The sequence below is a fragment of the Fundulus heteroclitus genome, chromosome 22, assembly GCF_011125445.2.
Source record: "Fundulus heteroclitus isolate FHET01 chromosome 22, MU-UCD_Fhet_4.1, whole genome shotgun sequence".
NCBI lineage: Eukaryota > Metazoa > Chordata > Actinopteri > Cyprinodontiformes > Fundulidae > Fundulus > Fundulus heteroclitus.
The window spans coordinates 29,176,120-29,198,236 of NC_046382.1; the positions used below are offsets into that span (position 1 = coordinate 29,176,120).

At 42.4% G+C, this 22,117-nt stretch overlaps 1 protein-coding gene across 5 annotated transcripts in view; it reads left to right on the plus strand.

The window, feature by feature from the left end:
* Positions 1-542: 542 nt before the first annotated feature.
* ank3a (ankyrin 3a) overlaps positions 543-22,117 on the plus strand; it is a 119,926-nt gene continuing 98,351 nt past the window's right edge. For 2 of the 5 annotated variants that reach the window (XM_036126868.1, XM_036126877.1), the window contains exon 1: positions 543-1,136. In XM_036126868.1, coding sequence (XP_035982761.1) covers positions 1,014-1,136 — 123 coding nt within the window. In that variant the 5' untranslated portion in view covers positions 543-1,013. The remainder of the gene's footprint in view (positions 1,137-22,117) is intronic. The other 3 variants (XM_036126874.1, XM_036126885.1, XM_036126882.1) reach the window with 3 other exon arrangements.

Here is a 22,117-nt window from a genome sequence, read left to right on the forward strand (position 1 = left end):
ACACATGCAGAAGGAGGCACCGCGCTGTATGCGGACATGCTGTTGCATGCTGCATGCGTGGAGTGGGGGGTGTAAATTATGAGGTTGTGCATTCAGCCTCCTTCAGCCGTGTCCTCTGCAGGTCCCCCCCCCCCCCCCCCCCCACCATCCACGTCCCGTTACTTGGTCACCTCCACCTCCAGCTCGTAATGTGTGGGGATAGAAGCACACACACTACTGTTGCTCCCCCCACCTCCTTCCCCCCACCTCCTCGCAGTGCCTTTGGTTCATTCATACGCTTACTACCACTCACTCACCTCTTATTGTGTAGCTTTTTTTTTTTTTTAATGTGTCTCTTTCTCATATGTTCTTCCCTCTGAGGCTCTGAGCAACTGACTTCACAGATAGCCTGGCTGGAGAAAAACACCAATAAGAAAACAAAAAAAAGGTCAATTATAAAGAATGGAGTAAAAGAGAGCGTTGTTACCGTGGAAACCACTCCCCTTGCACCCCCTCCCCTCCCTCTTCCCTCCATCTTTCTCCTCCCATCCACCTCTGTGTCAGTGATGCTGGCGTCTCTTTCCTCTCCACCCGGTTTGTCCTCACCTCTCCTGGACATGCTCCTCTCACACTGCCAGCGGAGGATACACGAGGAGGAGGAGGAGGAGGAGGAAGAAGAAGAGAAAGAGGAGACGAGGAGAAGCAGCTGCCTCTTCTCTCCCATCGCTCCATCACTTTGAAAAGAGCCGAGCAACAACCCGAAAGAAAGAAAGAAAGAAAGGAAGGACACGCAGGATTTTACTTTCACACTTGCATAAAAGAACCCCTACTCTTCCCCATTCTCCTTTTCAAGGAGGGCATTTTTCTTCCCTTTCCCCCCCTTTCCTTTTCTACCCCGATTTTTTCCTCTGAGGTCCCGGTTTTGTTTTTTTGGTTGTTGTCACCAGCGAGCCCCTGAACTTCTCTGGGATTTCAGGTGAGGTACGCGTGTGCAGTGTGTGGTGCTTTCCCGTCGTTTTTTTTCACTACCTATCATGGCTCACGCGGCCTCCCAGCTGAAGAAGAATCGGGGGGAAGTGGATGTGAATGCAATAGAGGACGAGAAGGAGAAGCGGAGGAAGAGCAGGAGAGCATCGTCCCGGGAACAAAAGAGAAAGGTAACAGGCGAGGGCTGGCTGCCTGGTGGCTTCATCTGCTCTGCTCTCTGTGTCGCTGGAGCGTAACGCGGCGTACGCATGTGTTTGTCTATGTGTTTGTCTGTGTGTGTGTGTGCGCGCGCGCCCTAAGCATCATCAGAGAGGTTTGGAGGACTCGTGCGTTTCCTCATGGACGTGCTCTTTTTTGGTGTCAATTTTTGCTGCTGGCCACCCAACTATGCGTGCTATACGTGGGTTATAATAACTCCTTTTGTTGGCGCATCTGCATTAAATGTTGCAGCTTGCAGTCAATGTCAAAAACGTTAGAGAGACAGCGTTCAGCGTTCAGCGTTTCTCCTGGCGTCTTCTTCTGCGATTCCGACCAGCCGGGTCTGATTTTCACCGTTCTGATGTTTTATCTTAGAGCCGTAGACCACAGAGAGGATACCTTGAATATTTGCAGAAGTTTGACGGTCAAGGGAAAATGAAGGAATTACAAGAGCATCCCAATTTATGCACGGAGGCTCGTGTTAAAACCCTTTATCATGTGTTTTTTTTCAAACGTTAAAAAACCTGCTAAAAAAAAGCACGTGCTGTTGGTTGCAGAATAAAGACTGTGGGAGTTTCAGCAAATTTGGCATATCAGCTTTATCTAATCTTTTGAGCACTTGACCTGCCGATCATCAATCGGATCTAATCAATGAGAAATTCCGAGTTTGAACTTCCAATTTTGCTTGTCTCTTGCTAAGGGGCTATAACACATAAAGAGGAAAAAAAAGTATTGCATATATTGACTTTGATAGATTTGTAGTAGTTTTGGTTCTAAAGGATAATGAAGGAATTACAAGATTATTGCCATTTGTTTAATTTCCAACCGCAAGGATTTTTATTAAACTCAAAGTACATCAGCACACAGGCTGCTGATTAAGGCCTTTAATACACCAAAAACGGTGATATTTCTTTGTTATTTTGGCCCTTATTGAATATGGGGGACAAAACCAATTTTTCAGCATTCGACCTGATCAGAGTTGCATTTCTAAAGATTGTTAAAGGTTGTTACCACTTTTCCAACCACCATGACTTCAGGTACCCTCCCCCAGATCAGCTGAACTCTCAGACCTTTGTTTCTTTGCCATCTTCTAACCCTCTCGACTCTTCTGCTGTAATTCAGTGCGTCTTTTGCAGGAGCACACCATTAAGAGCATGCGATCCACGCCGTCTGCTCTCCCTGTGAGAATGCGACTGTGTGCTTGCATGTTCCCTGAACGGACCAGCGGACACACGAGATGTGAATTCCTGCTCCTTCAGGATTTCTGTTTGGTTTTAGGGAGATTCATCATGGAGTCTGGTGTGCACGCGTGTTTGTGCTTGCACACACAGACAGCCATGTATAATGCATGCTCATCTGATTTATTGATGACAGCGCTTTTTCGTATGATGGAAAGTGAAATGCACGTGTACGTTCCACGGCCGCCTGCCTCTCCTACATGTCCGCTCTCAACTCTGGGCAGAGCGCAGCTGGAAACTCCTCTCAAAACAAACAAGCACATAGTCCATGGAGTAACTGTCAGTTTTTAAGCATTGAAAAGCACAGATATGTGCATCCGCTGCTCTGTGACTATTTCTGAAAGCGTTTGCTGCATTTCCCATATTGATGGTGGCACGTTTGACCGTGAGGGATCAATCCAATAACAGTGTACTTTGTGCCCATGGGCGCCTGGTTTTGAATTATGCTGCTGGCGATGTTATTTGACCTTCCCGTATCCAAGAAGCGAGCTGTCACTGACAAATCTTTTGGAAAAGGGAAAAGATGATTACTAAGGTTAAGTAAACTTGTGGACTTCTTTTTTTTTTTTTTTTTTTTTTTTTGAGGCAAAAGCTTTAAGAATGCGATCCACATGAGAACCTTTGGTCGCTTTTCACGTGTCTGAGCTGAAGAGCTATATTTCAGGTGGTTGTCTGAATGTAGGGTCGTGTTTCATAGAAGAGAACCGCAGTCAGAGATGGAGAGGAGATGATTTTATCGATTAGATGTTTACCATCTCTGAAGGTAAGCAGTTCTTATTGTTGTGGTGCCTCTCCGTATTTCCTTTTGCCTGTCTTACTTATTCGGACTGTGCTTCCAAACTTTTAGCTCTGATGTTTTCCCGTGATTTCATTCACTAATGTAGTTCCTGTTTGTGAGTTTTATATCAATAGTGAGTCAGTCTGACCAATGGAGCGACGGTATAATGATACAGAGACAAACACAAAGTCAAACACTTGTAATCCGCCTTTTGTACCTGAGAATCTTTTCACTTGCGCTGTACTTTGGTGCATGGAGCACACAGAAAGTAATTTCAGTTTTTCATTCATTTCAACTTCCTCTTTGGTTGTCCTTGCTCATAAACTCGTTACCCTTGCTGGTGGCCTTCCAGCTCTCCTTTCGTCTCAGACTGACTGCCTGACTAAGCGTTATCAGGTCCATAGACGTGGAGCGGAAAACAGACGTGTAATAGACTTGTTATTACCTTACAGCTACAACCAGTAATGATGCACGATGCAGACTTCATGATTTTTATAAAGGAAATACTTATAACAAATGACACCGTGGTCCAATTCCTTTCCCAATACAGCTTGACGTTGCTGCAGAGTGATACTGTTGCCCTGCTGCAAACTTGTGCAACAAACTGCTTTGAGTCACTGCTTTCACATCTCCTACAAACTCTATATTTAGACGCCAGAACAGGTAGAAAACTTTGTATGGAGAACACTTGTAAACGCAGAGCTGCATTAGTCACCAAGCTGGCTCATGATTACTGTATGCAGGATGTTAGGAGGTGCAGCTCCATGCTTTTGTGCAGAATCCTAGCTCATTTCAGTCGTGTGCTTAGAGGCATGGACAAATTAGTTTGAACCAGTGGTTGTGTTAACGATAAATCAATCCTTTGTTGCAGCAACATCGTTTTAAAATAAAAAAATTGATCTTTGACCTCTCCTTTTTGCACAATCTCGCTAGAGTCCCGGGTTTTCTCTTGTGCTCTCTTTTCTTTAAATCCTTTTATATGTAAAGTCCGGGGAGTGATGATAAGCTCCAGTTTACAGTTTTCAATTTAATGAAAAACAGGCAGAAAACGTCATCAGCAGTTTGTTTAACGCCAAACTCTTCAGTGGCGTTTGTTGCCAAAAAACACCACCAGTCTGTTTTTGACCAAAGTGAACCTTTCTAGTTAAAGTCGCAGCAGAGTTTAGCAAACATACATGGTGACAATGAGATGCTGCTGTTTGCTGCAGTTCTTCCACAGTGAGCTTTGGACATTTTCTGGTGGCAAAACATAATCAAAGTCCTCTTAAGATCTAGTGGCCAGTGGCTAAAAGAAATGGGTTTCTCTCTTTCACAACACATTTATACATTTAGGCTCCGAGGAAACAGAAAGTCGTGGATTTGTATTTGGACAATCATAAAAGCAAAGCATAAATGGGAAAAAAGCTGCATTTATTATAGTCAATGATGCGTTTGTGGAGTGCACTCTTTATGAAAATTGTACCAGTCTCTAACATTGATAAATAGAACTTTAAGCTTTAGATTTCCAACCTTGCTGCTGTTCAATGTTTTCAACAGGAAAAGATTACTTGAGCTGCCAGAAATCCCCCAAAATAAAACTGTGAGCTTATCAAAAGTATTTTGTGTAGAGATGCACCGTTACACGTCTTCAGGTCAGTCTGTAAAGCGTTAAGGACATGTTCTAAAAAAGACTCTCCTGCAACACATTCATCCTTCCTGTTATTCTTACTCCCTGTTTCATAGTAGCAGCCTGAAGAAGCAGCGCTAGAAATGACTACTTGGTTTCTCTGACCGTCTTTTTCAGAACCTCGCTAGTGCTGAAAATTGTCTTTGCGTCTCTTCTCGTCAGGACCTTCAAGGGTTTTGTTGTTGGCAGGACATGTTAAGTCTCTGTGCGTCTCTATTTTATTTAAGTTAACCTGTTCAGCAACTATTGTATGTGCTGTAACACCCTAAAACATTCCTTCTTTCTAAATTGCAACATTTTTCATTATCCAGAGGGAATTTTGGTGCAAAGATGGTCAAAAATACACAAAGAAGGATGCACAATGGTTCTAATTGACGCCTCATGCTGCTGTCGTCACAGGACATTTGAGTCAGATAAACTATCTATGTTTTTCTGAGCTCGAGTGAGAGATACATGTAATTTGTACTTTCAGTAATATCCTGGGAGTGAATCTGAACTGAGGATGGCAACGATCGCTCAGCTCTCGGTGTCACTTTCATGTGTGTTTGGTAAACAGCTGGAATTACCTCCTGGTGTCGTTTCTGAGGCCGGATCCTGTGGGCATCTTCTAGACGCAGTGGTCATTTGAACGGGAAATCCCTGTTACTTTATTCAAGGAAGTCTCCAACATGTTTCCATGACATTATTCTAAAGCCGGGATCTCCCAGTGGATTACCACACGAGGAGAGAGAGAGAGAGAGATATACAGAGAGACGGAGAGAAAAGCATAATTTTCCTCCTGATGTGTCCCACTTTTACAAGGTTTCCCAGAACTGAGGACCTGCTTTGGTGCAGCAGTTATTTCACTCGTAAAGCTTATTAAAAAAGGGTTTTTTCATGCACCTCCTTTTATAAAACAGCTTAATTATGTTTTAACCTTCAAACAACTTTAGAACGTCCCTCTTTGCAGTTGTCATATATACGTTATCGTCTCTCCCCTGTTAGAAGTCTATCTGATCAGTAAATCCAGACTAAAGGGTATTTAATAAATGCTGGAAGGAGAAGAGCAGTGTTTAAATAAGCTTTTAGCTCAATCCTTCACTTTGAGCTTGCCTGTGGGGGAAGTGGCAAGGCTGGAATCTGTCTCACCCTGAGAGGAAAAGCTAAAACGGAGGGAAATGCTGCAGGGAGAGAGATGCCTAGTATAATTCAATATTTTGTCCTTTTATTTTCCTTTCCTTTCTCCTTCTGTCTTCCTTCCATCATATTTCTCTCATTAGTGGACGTGCGTTGCAACCCTCATTCCCGTCTTCACCTCTTTCCTGCCCTCTTCCCCCGACCATCAGCCCATCAAATATGGAAGTTAATGAATTCAGGGCTCATGCGTGTCCCAGTTAATTGCATTGGCATCAGGAACTCCTCGTTGTATTGCTAAATGTTTTCACTATCAAGATGGCCATAGGCCCGACTAGCAGCCCAGTGAGAAGAGTGCTGAGCTTAAGTTGGTGAGAATAAAGAGCCGATATGGACAACATGCAGGGCAAAACCGTAACAAACTTATTTTTCAGTTACGTTTATCAAGTTTAAAACAGTTCTGTTAAACAAAACGCCACACTGAAAACATTTTGGCTATTTGATTCCTTTCATGCCAATGAAGTGCCATCTTCTGCCCACAATGGGGACAGTTACACACTTTAAGAGCCGAAGATGGCAGTCGTGCAGTCGCTTTGACCGTTGCATAAGTGCAGTGGTTTCTGCTGTGTTTAGGTTAGTTTTGGAGGGAGCCCCTAACTTTGATCCTGTTAGCTTTTGTTTTTCGTAGAATAATTACATCTCCCAGTGCAAACTTAAGCTGTCTCCTCGACTGTATGTTATCCATTTCCACGGCACGCGTTAATGCAGTCCATCGTCGAGGAAACTCCTGTATTACATGTGTTCAAAAGCGAGTAGGATTCCTGAAGTGTGCGACAGAGCAGCCGATCTCCTTTGTGAGCCTCCACATTAGCTTCAGCCTCTAATGGGAAACGAGAACATGTAATAAGGATTGTTCTAATTATTGATCCACTTCAAGGGTCTTTAATGAGAGCTGCTACTGTTGGAGGGGGGGCTGGCGTGTGCAGAGGTGGTGATGAAACTCTGGAAGGATCCTCCTTTCACAGGAAGACGTACAGTATTCACATGAAGGTTTTGTCGTCTGTGGTCTTTAGCATTTCCCTTCGTCCAAAGAAGAAATCTGATTCGCCTTGAAAACTTTAGTTTAGTGCTGAAACGTGTCCCTCTATGCTGAAGAATTGCGGCGGAGAGGTGCTGAGACGGAGCAACGAATGTGGAACAGTCGAGAGAAAGGTGGAAAGGACTGAGAGTGTGTGTGTTTGACAGAAAGGAGAGAGGTAGAGACACGAAGGAAGGAAGAGCATGCGAGGAGCGCGACAGAGCAGGATTGTAAGCCTAAATGTCATTTGAAGGTGATTGGTGTGTTTCTCACCGCTCTGGCAAACCATCAGCACTCCTCGTGCCTCCTGAATGCTTCCTGTTTGAAAGCACCGACATAAATTCACACCTGACATGTCAATATTTACCCACAGACACACCAGAGATCGTCACAGTGTGGTTGTCTGGATAGGGATATTCCCTCAGCACGCATGGATGCCGTTATTTCCAACACAAATGATACAAAGCTGAGTGAAATGTACAATGTCAGAGGAGGGACAAAATTTACAAGACAGTCTACGTTCAGACCTTCACCAATGCTCATGAGGTATGGCTGATGCCTGGAAAAGAATCAGATCCTGGACACAAGCAGCAGAAATGAGCTTCTTCCGCAGGGTGACTCAGCCTTAGAGATCCCCCCCCCCGGATAACAGAGCTCCTCACCCTATCTCTAAGTAGAGCCGCTGCTTCCCTGCATCAGAAGGAGTCTGAGGTGGTCTGGACATCTGATCAGGATGTCCCATTGGGAGGAGACCCTGAGGCAGACCCAGAACTCACTGGAGGGACTACATATCCCATCTGGCCTGGGAACACCTTATGAGTGAGCTGGAGGATGAAGAGGATGGAGAGGGATGTCTGGGGTTCCCTCCTGGACCTGTTGCCCCTTCAACCTGATCTCCCCGAAGACAATGGATGAAAGGATGGGTGGATATCGTTAATGTCAGTGAGTTCTGTTAATGACTGTATTACACTAAATATAACATTAGCTCCTTAGCTGCTAAGTAACGGGAGTGTGGATGTCTTAATCGGAAGGTTTAGAGCTTCTGAACAGAAGAGGTTTGAAACCTGTGACAGGGCGCTGCTCTGTTTAACTTCAGACAGACAACCAGACGCTGCCGGTCCGCCTCATTGAAAATAGAAGGGGCTTCATTATAGATGCGTCTGATTGTGCCAACATGGGTTACCTACAAGGTTCTGAAATACTTTCATATGGTTCCTTTCACAAATCAGTCCAGACATGAATTTAGCCTTTTGTTCTTCCACTTCAGGCAGAGCTATATTTACTACAGTGCCCAGTTTAAACAGCAGAGGTTCCTGCAGAGACAAATCTGCCCGTTTTCCACAATTAGTAGAAGAAGAGGAATCTATCGTAGCGCATTTCTTATATAAAACCCCAACTGCACATTTTCACCTTACAAGTGTTGCCTTTAGGCATTTTTCTGTCCCCAAAAATATTAAACAAAATATTTTGTGATTACTACTCTTCATGTGGTCATATTTAGCTGCACATATGCTCATAAAAAAATGAACAGGCTGTCATATAAGGAAAGTTATGTAAATGGTGAGGGGGGGAGTGGCTGAAACGACACAACACTTGTTGTCCCAAAAGGGTCTGCGCCCTTTCTTCTGTTCCAGTCTGCAACTTGTGACGCCGAAACAGAAATTCCTCCTTCGTTTTTTTTAGGTGTCCAGGGTGTGGGACAACTAAGTGGATCTGCAGTGGCAGAAATGGAATATGCCTCACTCTAGCAAAGCAGAAAGACCCTAGTTTCCTTTAAAGATGCAGTGCAACCTACGGGTCCTTTAACGTTTTCTTACATTATTTATTACGTTTGTTGGGCACATTTATAACGAGGTCTGCTGTGACTCATTTTTCGACGCCCCACTTCTCTGTCACAGCCGGTGAAGCTCTACTCTGGACTCCTTCAGTAGACATGTTCTGTCAAGCTCCTACAAGACCTAAATGTTGTGTCACAGGCATTGGGTGGACGTGCTGTTTATTGCACATGTATGGCAGGTGTTCCTCATCCACACGCAGATAACACTTCTCTAATTGAAATAATGCTGCTTTGCTTGGCTCTCTCTCTCTCTCTCTCTCTCTCTCTCTCTCTCTCTCTCTCTCTCTCTCTCTCTCTCTCACCACCAACCCCTTCCTCTGACCCTGGGGACTCACGCCTGTACGGCTTGATAATTACTTTCATTTGTTCACCCCCACTCCCTCTGCTGCCATGTCTTCTATTCTCTGCTTAACCACCTGCCACTCCAGCGTGATGTGCAGCGATAACCAGCTTCATCCGGGCCATCGGTTCCGTCGCGTTCTTTGATTTTGTTGCCCCAGATATATTTTAAGAACCGCACTTATCAGGTCAGAGCATGCCGCCGTATCTGTGCTACGGCTCTTTAAGAAAAAAAAAAAAAAAAGGGACAAAAAGCATGTGGCCTTGTGGCTGCTCTGCCATGGACGGAGCTCAGAGGCTCAGGAGTTGTGGAAATGGGCTGTGTTTGGACAGATCAATGGTAATCACACCGCTTCACAGTGAGCTCCCTCCAATGGGGGGAGGGAGAGGAAAACGGCGGAGAAAGGGAGACCGGGAGCAGGGGGCACGATGGGAGGGGGGTGCGTGCAGAGGGTCCCTTTGGGAAAATAAATATGTCTCATTTTATAATGGGAGAAAAGGTATTACTATTCACCCTCAAATTCACTCTCAAATCCTTTTGCCTTCAAAATCGACAACCATGGATTCAACCCTCTGTCTGAATTTGCTGTCAAGAAATGTTTCTGTTTTCAAATCGTATGCCTCCTTCTGCATGTGCAGTGCCTCAACACAAGACGCTCTAGTCATTACCCATTTTCTCCTTTTTTTGTTTACCCAGATATAAAATGTACATCTCTAGAAGTAAACCTACTGGCCCTGGACATCACCTGACATATTTTTAATGCCTTACCTTGTAGCTCAAGCATTTTTTTTTGAAAATGAAGACTAAACGAACACACCAGACGTCGGTGAGCCGCTTTGTCGACCTCAAACACCTTACAAACACATCTGAACATCTTTTTGTGATAGCCTTTTGAACCTTTTACGTTTCTGTCACAGCTTCACACTGTTTCAACGGATGGGAACATAATTTTTGTTATTTTTATCCAACAGAAATTTTCTTTGGATTTATATACGCCGCACAAAGTCCAGCTAAAACTCAACGTGTTGCGCTTTTGAACTGCTTACCTCCTTAAAAGAGGTAACAAAGTGTGAAAACCCGGCACCGCATTTTGAACATGGATTAATCCCGGGGCAGTGAATGCAACGTGCAGCACCTTCAAGGTAAAAACACTGAGGGAACAAACGGCTCGGATCATCTCTTGGCTTCTAGTGTACATTTGTAAATCAAGCGTGCGCAAAGTGTTGTAATCCAACGGAAAGCTGGCTGTTAGGGAAAGGTTAATTGTAGCTACGAGGTGTTGCTGGTATTCTTTCTCTCATCCGACTATGTGTCAGATCATGGAAAAGACAGAATATATCACTGAATACAATCTTTTGTTGGGTTTCTGCTGTTTTTATGTCTAACAGAGGGGAGGACAGCCTGAAGTTGAAGAAAAACGTTGCTTCTTCGGACGTGAATATCATCTTCCTTTGATTGTTTACTATTGGTCAGGCTTCCTTTCTCACCTTATTCAACTAAATTCATAGTCCAAGGATAGAGCAACCACAGCTGAAGCTATGCGGAGCACGTTTTCATGTAGGAAAATCACAAAACCGTTAATTGAAGGTTAGAAAGTCGTCTGTGGCAGTAAACAAAATAAATACAAGCTTTAAATGGGTCTTCTGGTCGAAACGAACAAGCACCACAGGGCATGACGAAGCTACATCCCACATGCAACACAGTGTATGGATCTCTTAATGGAGAAAAAAAATGTTGGTCATTAAAAAAAAAAAAACAATAACTGAAAACCTATAAGGAAAAAAAAAACAAGACGTTGTCTCTGAGAAGCTTCCAGTGTTGAAGATGAAGCAGCAGTGATGACTTTTATCGCACTGATGACGATGACAATGATGATGGAACTTCATCTACCCTGTCTCCGCTATCAGGTCATTACCAATACATTAGCCAGCTCTTTCCGACGCAACTGAGTCATGCTTATTTCCTACATTTCCCTGTAATAGAGCACTTTTCCACATCACCCTTGTTTAGATTCCACACACGTTATCCCAGCTGCCTTTCCATCTTTTACTTGTGTTGCTGATCTTTCCTCCTCGGTTTGGCTTTCACAAACACACCAGGTTTTTAAAACAGACCAGCCCCACAGCAGCTTCCACCCTTGCTCCCTTGATAAGGTACATTTCCACGCCGACAGTCTTGCATCCAGATATTTTTGGGTGCGTGCTCGGTTGCTATACTTTTGAAAGCGGCTTGAGTCAGAGACACCTTATATTCTGTTTGGGATCCATCCGATCGTCACATAGTGGTAATGAGAGCTCATCCTGTTTCACACTGACAATACGAAAAAGATGCAACATTACCGATCCCCCTGCTTTCGCACTGCTGACCTTATTTTACCAAAATAAATATATGAGCAGTGAAAGAATATACTGTTAAAACCAGATATTTATCTACGATGTAGAAAAAGACCTGTGACTGATTGTTTGACCTTAGAGCCCTCTAACCTTTTCTGTTTTAGATCACTAAAATATTTATATTTGTTAAAGTTCTTAAATAATGAGAGTGAATAATAAAAATAAAAGTGCATCCATGGATTATTGCGCCTTTAAACAATTTGTAAAAGCCCAGGTGATGATGTCATAGCATTGTAAGCTTCTGATAGGCCAATTCAAAACAGTTGAGTTGAATGGAGGCATGCATGTGGATATAATTTGAACAACTTTAGCACAATGCTTTCTTGTTGGATGTCATGGTTACAATCCTGATAAATCAGCAACGATATCATAAAGATAATTGTGGACCTCCAAAAATCTGGTTCATTGTCGCGATTAAACTCCAGATGCCTGAAGGAGCCAAATCCAACGCCATGCCACTGCTCTGGAAGCAGGCGGCTTCTGTTTCCACAAGACTTGTGTGCGTTCTGGTGTCAAATGCGTGAACATCAGAACAGAATCAAAAGACCTACTGAATATACCGTCTGAAGCCCGTAAGTATTGTTATCCACAGGGAAATTGATCCTCCAGCATGGGCAGAAAGAAGCTCCAAAACGACAGAACAAGCCAGATCCCAGTTTTCAAACACACGCATCTCTGTCTTCTGAATCCAGATTAAGTTAATTTTCTTCATGGACATCCGACAGCGCATTGAATCCTCGGCTTTTGTTAAAGGGACTCCGCCTCTTGCACCTAGTTTTGTGTTAACACTAGTGAAGGTCTTAGTATTGAGGATATTCCAACCTCTACATGTTTGTTAGAGATCCACTTTTTCAAAAGATTTCATCAACGTCAATCTACCCTGATGTTTTCTTCCCACTTCAGCTGTCAGCGGCCTAATGTGTTAAGTGTGGCAGCTGCATCCATGTCCTAAACAGAACAGCTAAGTAACATGAATTGCACTGAAATGGTAAAGAAAAAAAATAAATCCTAAATGTGATTGCTCACTCTTTTTAAACCTCTGATTAGGTTATGTTTTTTTTTTTTTTTTTTTATGTGATAGGATTCCTTTTAATCCACCTGCATTGTCCGTTGCCTTGGCTTCATGCTTAACGCCAGCAGGTCAAGGGAGACGGAACTGTGGTTACATTTTGGAAAAATGAATAGGAGTATTAAAACTGCTTTGTTTATAAAAAGTTCAGACTAATTGCTTATTTGCTAACTGTCCGACTGGGAGCTTGATGTGATGCTCTGAGACGCAGCAGTACAAGTCAGGTTGCTGCTAGTGTTGCTGCTGACTGGGTTGCTGTCACCCCGTTTGTGTGTGTGTGTGTGTGTGTGTGTGTGTGTGTGTGTGTGTGTGTGTGTGTGTGTGTGTGTGTGTGTGTGTGTGTGTGTGTGTGTGTGTGTGTGTGTGTGTGTGTGTGCGTGCTGACTTAGAGGCTGTCAGCTGAGTGTCAGCCGTCTCAGAAATCCTCGTCGCCCGTTTAACTTTTCAGAGACCTTCCCTGCGGACAGCCACCAACCGTGGATGATGACATGTGAAACATCAGTTGCTGAGTTGACTAGTTGGGGAAAAAAAATTAAATGGCAGACATCGAGTAAATAGACATCCACTAAAAAAATTTTTTTTTTCATGGAAAAGTGTCATTTGGACAGTTTTATTGCAGTTTAAAACAAGCGGAAAACTCACATTTCTCCTGGGTTAGTAAAGGGGAGATGCTTAGTTTAACCCTGAAGACTGTGATTGCAAGCATCAGACACAGTGCCTTACACAATCTGCTGTGTGTCTTAGTATTAAATGTGCATGTTTGACTAATAGTGAAATGTCTGTATGTTAATTTTTTACAACTTATCCGTTTTGTTTTTATTCTGAAAGGAAGCCTGAGTGTCTTTTACTGGACTGATACCTAAAGGAGTTATTTCAAGGGGAGAGTATATGTAGCTGTGCCTGAAGGTGTCCTCCCATCTATCGTAATTAATAATGAATCTATCAGGCTTTTCCTGACCCATACAGTTTTTTTTTCTTTGCTCGAAAAACTATAACACATAAACAGGAGAAAGGTGCTCCAAAATGGAGAGGTTGCAGGTTTGATTCAAATTTAACATGAGAGAATTACAAGATATTTTCCATTTGTGCATCAAAACAATTCATCCATAACAAATGACGTATTTTTAGAAAACCCAAAAAAGGTGCATTAAAGTACAGGAAAATACGGGATTTTTTTAGTTTTCATGAAAAGGAACCAAGATTTTTGTCACATTTGACCTGCCGATCGCTAGTGAGAGCCAATGAAGGGAAAACATTTGGCCGGTTTAAATCAGTGGCTCTATATAAGAAAAAAGGGTTGAGGGTATGTGCGTCAATTTACAGAAAAGTCACCATGGATGTGATATTGCAAACAGGCAATGTTTCGTATGCTATCAGATTTCTTACACAGACGATTACGTCGGTGTCATTAAATGTTTTACTTTCCGTAGATCGCTCATTTCTTCTGAACAATTGCACTAAATCCCAGAAAATCTGATAAAACGAAATAACATTTCAGACAAAAGACAAAAAGTAAAGGACACTTCAGGGACGAGAAGCGATACAGAAGAATTCAGGGGCTGCTAGGGGCAGAGGACTCTGCGACTCCGTTCACTGCTTCAGCCAAGTAAACTGAGTGTCCCCATCAGTCAAGGTTGTGTGTCCCATTATAGGTTGTTAGTCTCTCTGCTCAGCTGCGACCTTGGCACAACGCGACGGAGCATATATACGTACCACGGTAGGCAAAATCACAGAGTATCTCTGTGTGTGTGTGTACCTGTGATGTATTGCACAGTGTGCTGATGTGTTAATGTGTTCATGTTATCGTACATCGCTGCAGACCTGATGATGGATGGATGGATGGATGGATGGATGGATGGATGGATGGATGGATGGATGGATGGATGGATGGATGGATGGATGGATGGATGGATGGATGGATGGATGGATGGATGGATGGAGCTCTAACGTCACACAGGGGGAGAGCTTATCAGAGCCAGATTTAGTGCTACAACAGGACTAATGCTGGTGGAGTAAAAGTGCTGCCGCTCACAGTAAAATAACGTTTACTGTGAGCGGCAGTCGGCTGAGTTTCAGCTGCCAACATCCATTTATCGGCTATTTTTCGGCTACCCAGCCTGACAGCTGCACAGCAACATGCAAACCCCAGGATTTCATCACGTTTTCAGCCCAGCGGTCAACTTGTTGTTTATGTGAAACTACCCGTCGGTTACCTTGGAAAGTAGCATTTAAACCTCCATGCGCAACTTTTACTCTTCATACGTAGCAAGATAAACCCATTATAACCAAGCCTTGCTTTGACTGTGTCAGTGCGAGTTATAATAATAATAATAATAATAATAATAATAATAATAATAATAATAATAATAATAATAATAATAATGCATTCTATTTGTATAGCGCTTTTCTAAAAACTCAAAGACACTTTACAAGAATTATGTAAAATTGCAATAAGGACAGTTTAGATCAAACAATATAAAAGAAGAACAAAAACAATCATTCAAATAACCAGAACTGGAAAGCATGAAAACAGGACATTGATCATACATTAAGTTACATTAGGAGTTACTCCTGTCAGCTTTAAAGCACAATGGTATTGTGTCCTTCATTTCTAAGATTCAGCAACAAATATTATAATAGAGCTTAATGTCTTCAGTGTTATTCGTTATCTGAACAGCTTTGCATTGTTAAGCTGGTTTTTGTGCAAAAGGACGCCAAGGAAAAACCTCTGATGATGCTTCCGTTTGGATCTGAGCAGGAGGTTCGAAGGATTTTGATAGATATGGACTAAAGTGAAACTGCCTAACTCTCCCCTCACAAGTATTCATACGCCTAAAACATTTTCACACTTTGTCACAACAAAGTCGCAGCACTTCTATGGATTTTATCGGGTTTTTATGTGCTGACCAATAAGAATAGGGCATGTTTTTTATCCCAAATCCAATACCTCCACATAAAAGCCATTGGAAGTAATTACATACAGAAATCGCCTTCTTAGTAAATTAAATCCAATTTAATAGCACTACAAATCCAGCCGTTCTGTGAAGGCCTCAGAGGTTTGTTAGACAATATATGTGAAGGAATATCTTGATACAGACCAAGGAGCACAGCAGAAACAACAGGGAGAAAGTGGAGATGTTTAAAATATAGTTTGGGTATTAAAGCAATATCCCAAGCTCTAAACATCTCACAGAGAATCCATTTTCCAAAAATGAAGGATTGTGGCTAAAACAAGTCATGACCGTCCACCTAACATGACCCACAGGGCAAGGAGAGGATTAACCCGAGAAGCAGACAATAAGTTTGTGGTAACTCTGGAGGAGCTGCAGAGATCCTTGGCTCATGTAGGAACATCTGTTGTCAGGACAACTAGAAATCACACGAGAGCGGGGAAAAAAGGCACTACTGGTGATTGGTTCAGACGAGAGCATGCTACCATGTTGAAATGGCCCAGTCCAGACTTTAAACAAGGTGAAAATGTGCGTAGCTGGTGCAGACTCTACCTGCTGTAAAAGACGACTCTATTAAGTACTTGCTCTGGGGGGCTGAATAAAAAATGCACACCTCGCTTCTCATGTTCTTATTTGTAGGAATGTTCGAAAACAATTTATTATTTTCCTTCTGCTTTGCATTAATGCACTACTTAATGTTGGTCTCACACCTAAAATCCCCTTGAACTATGCTGAAGTGTAGTTGTACCATCACCACTATGACAACAGCTCAAAGTGCATGAACTCTTCTAAGGGGACATTAGATCCACCTTATCTAGCCTTAGACATTTTGCTCCTCCTTTAGATGTTTTCCCCTGGTCTGCTTTTTTCATATTTTTATCAGTAATTATTGCATCAGATATAAGTGAAATCGTTATCTTAAATAGTGCATTTTGTCATCACATTACATGATTATCAATTATATCAGCATTCAGTATCTTAACTTAAAAAAAATTCAAGTTCTAAAGTGTATACTTTAGATGTACAGCAAAAAACCCTCATGACTTTGACTCAAGAAATCTGGCAAAATGTCCCCAAAGTGTGGAGGACGGTTGTTTTTGTCGGTTCCTGTGTTACACGAGCGTATCGGATTCACATCGCGGAGTCCTGCAGAGAAAAAATAGCCACCCGAACTGAACTTGAAGACGCGAGGAGAAATCAGCTGTGGATCAGCCAGTGCCTCTCTCGTTATTGATTTCCTGAGTTCAGGGCTAAACACAGCTCAGTTGTGAGAGAGAGAGAGAGAGAGAGAGAGAGAGAGAGAGAGATTCTTCACCAGCACAATCTGACTCAGACTGGAGCGACAGACAGAAATATTCTATTACATTTTTTTTTTTTTTTCCTTTTATAGATTTTCTTGAATTCTTCCGTCATCTGGTGGTTATTCGTCTAAATTAGCTGCTCTGAGCAGACAGACTGAATGGCCATCCGGCTGCTCTGTCCCTTTATGCGCTTTGAAATCCTTCTGGAGGCCATGCTTGACCCCGGCTGACCTCCTAACCTGCTGGGGCCTCTGGGATTGCTCGCAAGCTTCAGTTATGGCATCTTTATCGGCTGGGCTTCCTCTGCTTTCCATTAAACGTCCAAGTAGATCCAAGGGATAATCTAACCAGCTAAAACCCGTTTTCATTCATAATAAGTACACTCGGCAGCTGTTGAGGTTACCATTTCGTAGATGGAAAAAAAAAAGAAAAAAAAGAAACACAAACGAATTTCTTTACTACTTGTCCTGTTTGTTGAGCCCTGCTGTTATGGATTTGGGCCTCCCTATTCAACAGCCTATTACTCTGCGATGCCTTGGGGGCAGCTGGCTGTTTCAGCACCTAACAGCGCGTCTGTTTGCCAAGGAGAAACGCCAGATTTTGAGAGGCCATTACTTCTCTCTGGAAGGCACTGATGTATAATCACCTCTGTATTTCCAGAAGTAGATGTCTCTTTATATATATATATATATATATATATATATATATATATATATATATAAATGAAGGGTCCAGAGCTTTTATTTGTCCACTGATGGGTTGAATGGTATTAAGCTATCTGGCTTATGCCTTTTCTTTTGACTAGATGGAGCATTTGCTCTGTCTGGTCTCCAGACTAAGGGTGATTGTGGAGAAAGGAAAATATTGTCTTCTAATTCTTTATAGTTTTGTCCAGATTGTGGCCATGTACTGAATATGCGTGTGTGTGTGTGTGTGTGTGTGTGTGTGTGTGCGCACGTGCGGTGACACTGAGTGGGGGGGGGGGGCTCAGAGGGGACAGATGGCTCCTAGTCTACGCTCGTCTGGTGCTCTCTGCCTGCCAAAGATCAGGCGAAAACAGTTTCAGCGCTCTCTGCTTCGCTCAAATCCGCTCGGCAGCCAAAATAACAGTCTTTTTTTTTTTTTTTATCCTTACTTTTTTTATAGACAGCTTTATGAGTGAATAAAATGTTACGACGGAAGCCACATAAAAAAAAAAGGATATTTACAACACATTTTTTTTAGTGTCAGCGATGGGCATTCAATGTGTTTTCGGTACGCGTGTGTTGGTCTTTACCTCGTTGCTGCAATTAAATATTCAACTAAAGGTTTTATGACCAGCTGCATAGAATCGTGTGTTTATAACACCGTGTTTCAGTCTGCAAGGCTTTAATAATTCATCAGGGGACTCGCTGCTTCTGCTCTGTTAGATTCTGTCACTTTGGAGACATCAAGAGCACCCTGAAACACACATTAGTCTATTTTTCCTGTAATTAGATTTTTCCGATGATTATTGATGACTGTGATTCAAAATTACACTGGGACCCAAAACAACCAGGTTTTCTGGCTTTGGTAATTTGAACTAAGAGCTCATTTCTTCTCATTTGTCTAGCTTTGGAGATGCTCAAAACAAACCTTTTTACATACACAGGTGCACCCATGATCATGACGTTATGTTGACTTTTATTCCTATTATGTCCCACAGGCTACACCCCTGAAAGTGTTGAAATACGATGTTTACGACAATGAAGTTGTTATGACAAACAGTTCATTGAGATGCATGTCCAGGACTTTATTTTAGAAAACGATTTTACTCTGTAAATGTGAACAAAAAAAGTTCAACAGCTTGTTTTCAGCCTTGGTATCGACAGTGCTGCAAACTCTCTGACGGTCCATATCTGATGACATCATAATGAGGCGACCTTGGTGTGCCATATAGTGGTGAGTCAGTGCACAGGAAAGGAAGCAGAGCCACAAGAGAGACAATGAAGGGCTCGGGCCAAAAAAAACACAGAACCAGAACCAAGACCAATTTCACAAGCCCGCCCGGCTGCATTAAACTACTCTAAGTGTGTTAGCTGGGCTACCGGCTACGCGCCTCACACAACAGTAACGCCTGACCCATTGCTGGTGAAACGCCAACAATTAACCCACATGCCACAGTTGTAGCATTACATTGACTAGAATCAACATAGCTACACAAGTCTAACAAGACTCAGACCAACAAAAACCAGCGTTTGACTTCATGCTGTTACACACCTGTCCAGGAAGAGAAACGCTAGCTCCGAGTCAAACTGGAGCTGCTTCTGCTCTTGAATTATCTCCACCTTGGAAACGTGAGGCCAATGTTAATCTTCGCGTTGTCTCTTTCCTTATCTGGCAACTTCTTTGCCAAAGACCGTTGCTGTTTTGTGGTAATAACGGGTCCTGATCGTCTGCAGGTAAACGTGGTGGTAGCATTTTAAGGGGATGGAGGGGTTAAGCCCTGAATGACAGCTATTCACGTGCACATACATGCACATACGTCTATGTAAACAAGAGACTGGAACAACACAGAGAGATGGTGTCTGACGTCATATTCCATCTACAACGATACCTTTAGTTCTTCACAAAACTATTTTTTAGTTCTATCTAAAAAAATTAAACTTTGCTTATTTTTCCTTAAAGTACCTTATTATTCACTATAGTTTAACAATCAGACATTTATGGGACATTATCTATTAGGGTGGTCACAATACTAAAATTTCAAACTCAATATTGATACCCAGGAAAATATTTGATCCTTGATACCATTTTCGATACCACAGGGATACATTTTTTTTTTAACAAATAACTAAAGACATAAAAAACATGAAAAACTCACCTTTTTCAATCTCAGCATGGAATATGTTTTCTCAACAGAATCATAAATGTTAGTTAAATAAGTGTGCAAATAAATGTTAAATAACTTAAATGTAACACATATGCCTAATAGCATGCTAGCCACAGCTAATCACACAACATTAATGTGGACCACCGGTCAGTGATATCTTTAATGTGTTAAATTTAATAAAGAACGGAAACTTTAATTGATTAACCTGCTGGAATTCATCATGAAGGCCAGGGTGTCGGTCCTTGAGATGTTTGGCCAAGTTTGTTGTGCTGTTTCACTTCTTTGCCACCACTTTAAAGCACTGTTTGCTCACATGCTTGTCAAGATTTTTGTGGTTCCCTTGTTTGTTTGCCTCGCAAACAAATTATTTAGTATCCATACTATGCCAAATTAGTATTGTATCCGATACATTGTTTCACTATTGACACGTTTTGGAGTATTGATAGTTTTGACAACGCTATTATACATCCGCCATGCTAGAGAGATCTTGCCATCACAGCTCTGCCAAAAAAAAACATCTGCACAGTTTATGTGGATACTATGCAGAGTATTTATGTTTTTGTTTTTCTCTCTTTTTTGCTGTGAGTCGTAATTTAATGACATACAATTACAATACCTGTCTAGTAAAATAGTGTTCATTTTTATATTTGCACCTTTTTTGCTGTCATTGTGCTCAAGTTTTACTGATACACGTCATAATAGTCATTGTCCAGAGAGAAAGAAACTGCATTTTCTACAACAAAGCGGTTCCCTCTGCCATCTGTGAATGTCACAAATGCTTTTCTTTAATGTCAATAGTAATTTGAGATTAGTCCTGAACAGTCAGAAAAAAAAGGTAAACATGTTCAACTAACCTTTAAAACTGCAACAGCTGAGTTTGCAATAAGCAGATGCACCTAAGGCATTAGGAACAAATGGTCGTAGTGTCAGTAGGTCGATGTGATCCACCCAGAAGTTGCAAACTAGTGGTGCTTATGACAAGTAACATCTCTTTTAATGAATATAAGACAAATATCTCTTTGTATATAGATTATGCCTAAAAGAACATGATGAACAGATGGTTTTGGCCACTGGAGGGTTCCTGGATTTGGGCACAGGGTGGATGTTTCAGTTGGATCTGTGATGTTTTACAGCTGTGATGCAGGAGACTGTCCACCAGAGTCCAGTGTTTGACTGTGGAGCAGCCTGACCCGGAACAGGCTGAGGTTAGAGATGCAGAGCTAAACGAAGAGCAAGAGAACGGCTTAATTTTACCAGATTATTTCATATACTGATTTAATTTATGTTTGGTCATGTGCGCTCACCATGCTCCGGTCAACATGCATCTTTCTCTTTCCAGGGTTTTCCCTTTATACTCATTCTTTTCTTCATCTTGTTTACTTACATGCTGACCTTTTTGTCCTTTCAACCCCCTTTTATAACCAAACCCCTCCTCTCTGTGTGACACATAGGCTGAGCCATGCTCCCCTTTGTCTTGTTTTAGGGTGACACGCTGCACACACACATATTGATGCAGCGTGGTGCATAAGTGTGTAGGTTTCATCTGTTTCCCGCTGACAAGCCAGTTGGATGAAATCCAGTACGCCATTCAGGTTATCCCCATTTCTGTGTCAGGGTTATTGGTCCGACACGAAAAGGCCCAGGATGTGTCTAAAGTGCAGGAACACAGTAGCTTCATGCCCATCGAGGCAGGTGTTGTTTAGCGTGCTTCCAGTGCAATTAAGATGCTAAAACTATGAAGGACGGATAAGAGATTGTGCAAAAATGTGGTGGAATCTGGGTGATACTCAATGAAAAGTCAGGGAGTAGATGTGCACAACCATTTTCAGCCTCTCCCTCCTCTCTTTGCCTTTTTTCCAACCTTCCTCTCAGCCCCATCAGCTCACTTCCTCTCCTGTTTCCTCACCACCCCTTTGCTGGATTCATGTCCCAGGTGAGGGGGCTTTGCCCTTGAGCACTCTTTGTGCAGCTCAAAGCAGCAAACGTATGCCCGCTTCGACTGTTTGTGTCTTCTGCGCTGTGCATAAACAGCATCCTCCTCTGAGATTACAGAGCTTGAGAAATGCAAGACAACAAATGCATTAGCACAACGTTGTGTCTTTTCAAAGATTGGGTTGTTTTTTTTTTTGTTTTTTTTGGAGGGTGGGTGCGTTAATTCAGCTTGTGTTTATGAACTATTGCAGGATTTTGGCCTTCTAGCGATACTGATAAGGTTTCTGTATAAACCTGATTGCCTTTAAATGGGCGTGGTGTAAAAAACAAGCAGCTCATGACCACTCTTAAGTAAGGAAGTAAGGGTCTGTGATGGTGTGGGTCTGTTTCTCTTTCAAAGGTCCCA